Source organism: Propithecus coquereli, unplaced genomic scaffold (assembly GCF_000956105.1).
Source record: "Propithecus coquereli isolate 6110/MARCELLA unplaced genomic scaffold, Pcoq_1.0 Scaffold46, whole genome shotgun sequence".
Classification (NCBI taxonomy): Eukaryota; Metazoa; Chordata; class Mammalia; order Primates; family Indriidae; genus Propithecus; species Propithecus coquereli.
Window position 1 is genome coordinate 6,692,356 of NW_012150396.1, and position 1,217 is coordinate 6,693,572.

Below are 1,217 nucleotides of genomic sequence, written 5' to 3' on the forward strand. Positions count from 1 at the left end.
CCCGCCTCGGCCTCCCAGAGTGCTAGGATTATAGGAGTGAGCCACCGCGCCCGGCCTCCATACCTTAATTATAATACATAACACTCTATCTCCTAGTGTTATGAGGATGAAAATGGATAACATATGTAAAATACCTGGGACATTATGAATGTTGGATAAATGTCTGCTTTTATAAACTGATGCTGATTTTTTTTTTTAAAATCACTTTCTACATTAATTGACTTTTTTATTTCTCAGAGAAACATTCCAAATGGGTCAGCAGTCGAAGGGAGATTTAATCGCAGAATCGAAGGGCTCAGAGTTGGAAGGAACCTCCAAATTTCAAGTCAAACCCCGTCTGACTCCTGGCGTGGACGGGGAGAGGTGACAGGGTCTGAGGGGTGAGAATCTGCCCCAGGCTCCCTAACTAGCTGGTGGAAGAACAGGAGCGAGGGAAGGGCTTCTACACGACTGATGATACTCTCCTGGAAATCCATTCTAAGCAGTGTCAGAGAATAAGGGGACAAAACCTATTTAATTGTCCTTTGTTAAAATAAATTTTACATTTACCATTACTCTATTTTTCTCTATCAGTAAACTGGTAGCTCACATATTTCAGGAAAAGATCTATGGAAACTGGTTTGGGATGAGAATGAAATACTTTTAATCTGGCAGGAATAGAGGTGGCTTGTGATCGTGTATTTATGTCAGACCTTCTTCCTACCTTGATTGCAGGTTTTTCCAGCATAGCCAGGATGACATTTGCACTTATTTGGCCCGATACAATCGCCGTGTTTGCACCGCGCTTGGCATATAGCTGTAAAGAAAGGATATCGTGCGTTATCTCCAGGTGGGCAGAACGCCAGCCGTATAGCACTGATGTCATGTGCTAGCCTGACAGTAAGAGGAAAAAAATTACGATTTACAACAACGTAGCAGGAGTATACAAAAATCACTGTTTCTTATAGTCACTGTCTGCACTATACACACATACACGTTACATATGTGTGCGTGTGTGCATATGTGTATGTACCGCTCAGAGCTGAAAAACTTTCTACACTTGAGGACAATAATCAAACAGTCCAAAAAAAGAAAAAAATGGGTAAAATTATGCATCAACATAACAGATATTTATATATAGCTATAAATTTACAATAACTTGCACCAATAATTTCAAAGTCACTCCCCGATACACTAAGTATTTTTTCACCCAAAGATACTGGGTATGTATGAAATCC

The 1,217-nt window shown here is 40.3% G+C and overlaps 1 protein-coding gene across 1 annotated transcript in view; it reads right to left on the minus strand.

Moving 5' to 3' along the window:
• NPNT (nephronectin) overlaps positions 1–1,217 on the minus strand; it is a 127,231-nt gene that overhangs the window by 32,673 nt on the left and 93,341 nt on the right. The window contains exon 5 of the mRNA XM_012655086.1: positions 704–796. Within this exon, the coding sequence (XP_012510540.1) occupies positions 704–796 (93 nt within the window). The remainder of the gene's footprint in view (positions 1–703; positions 797–1,217) is intronic.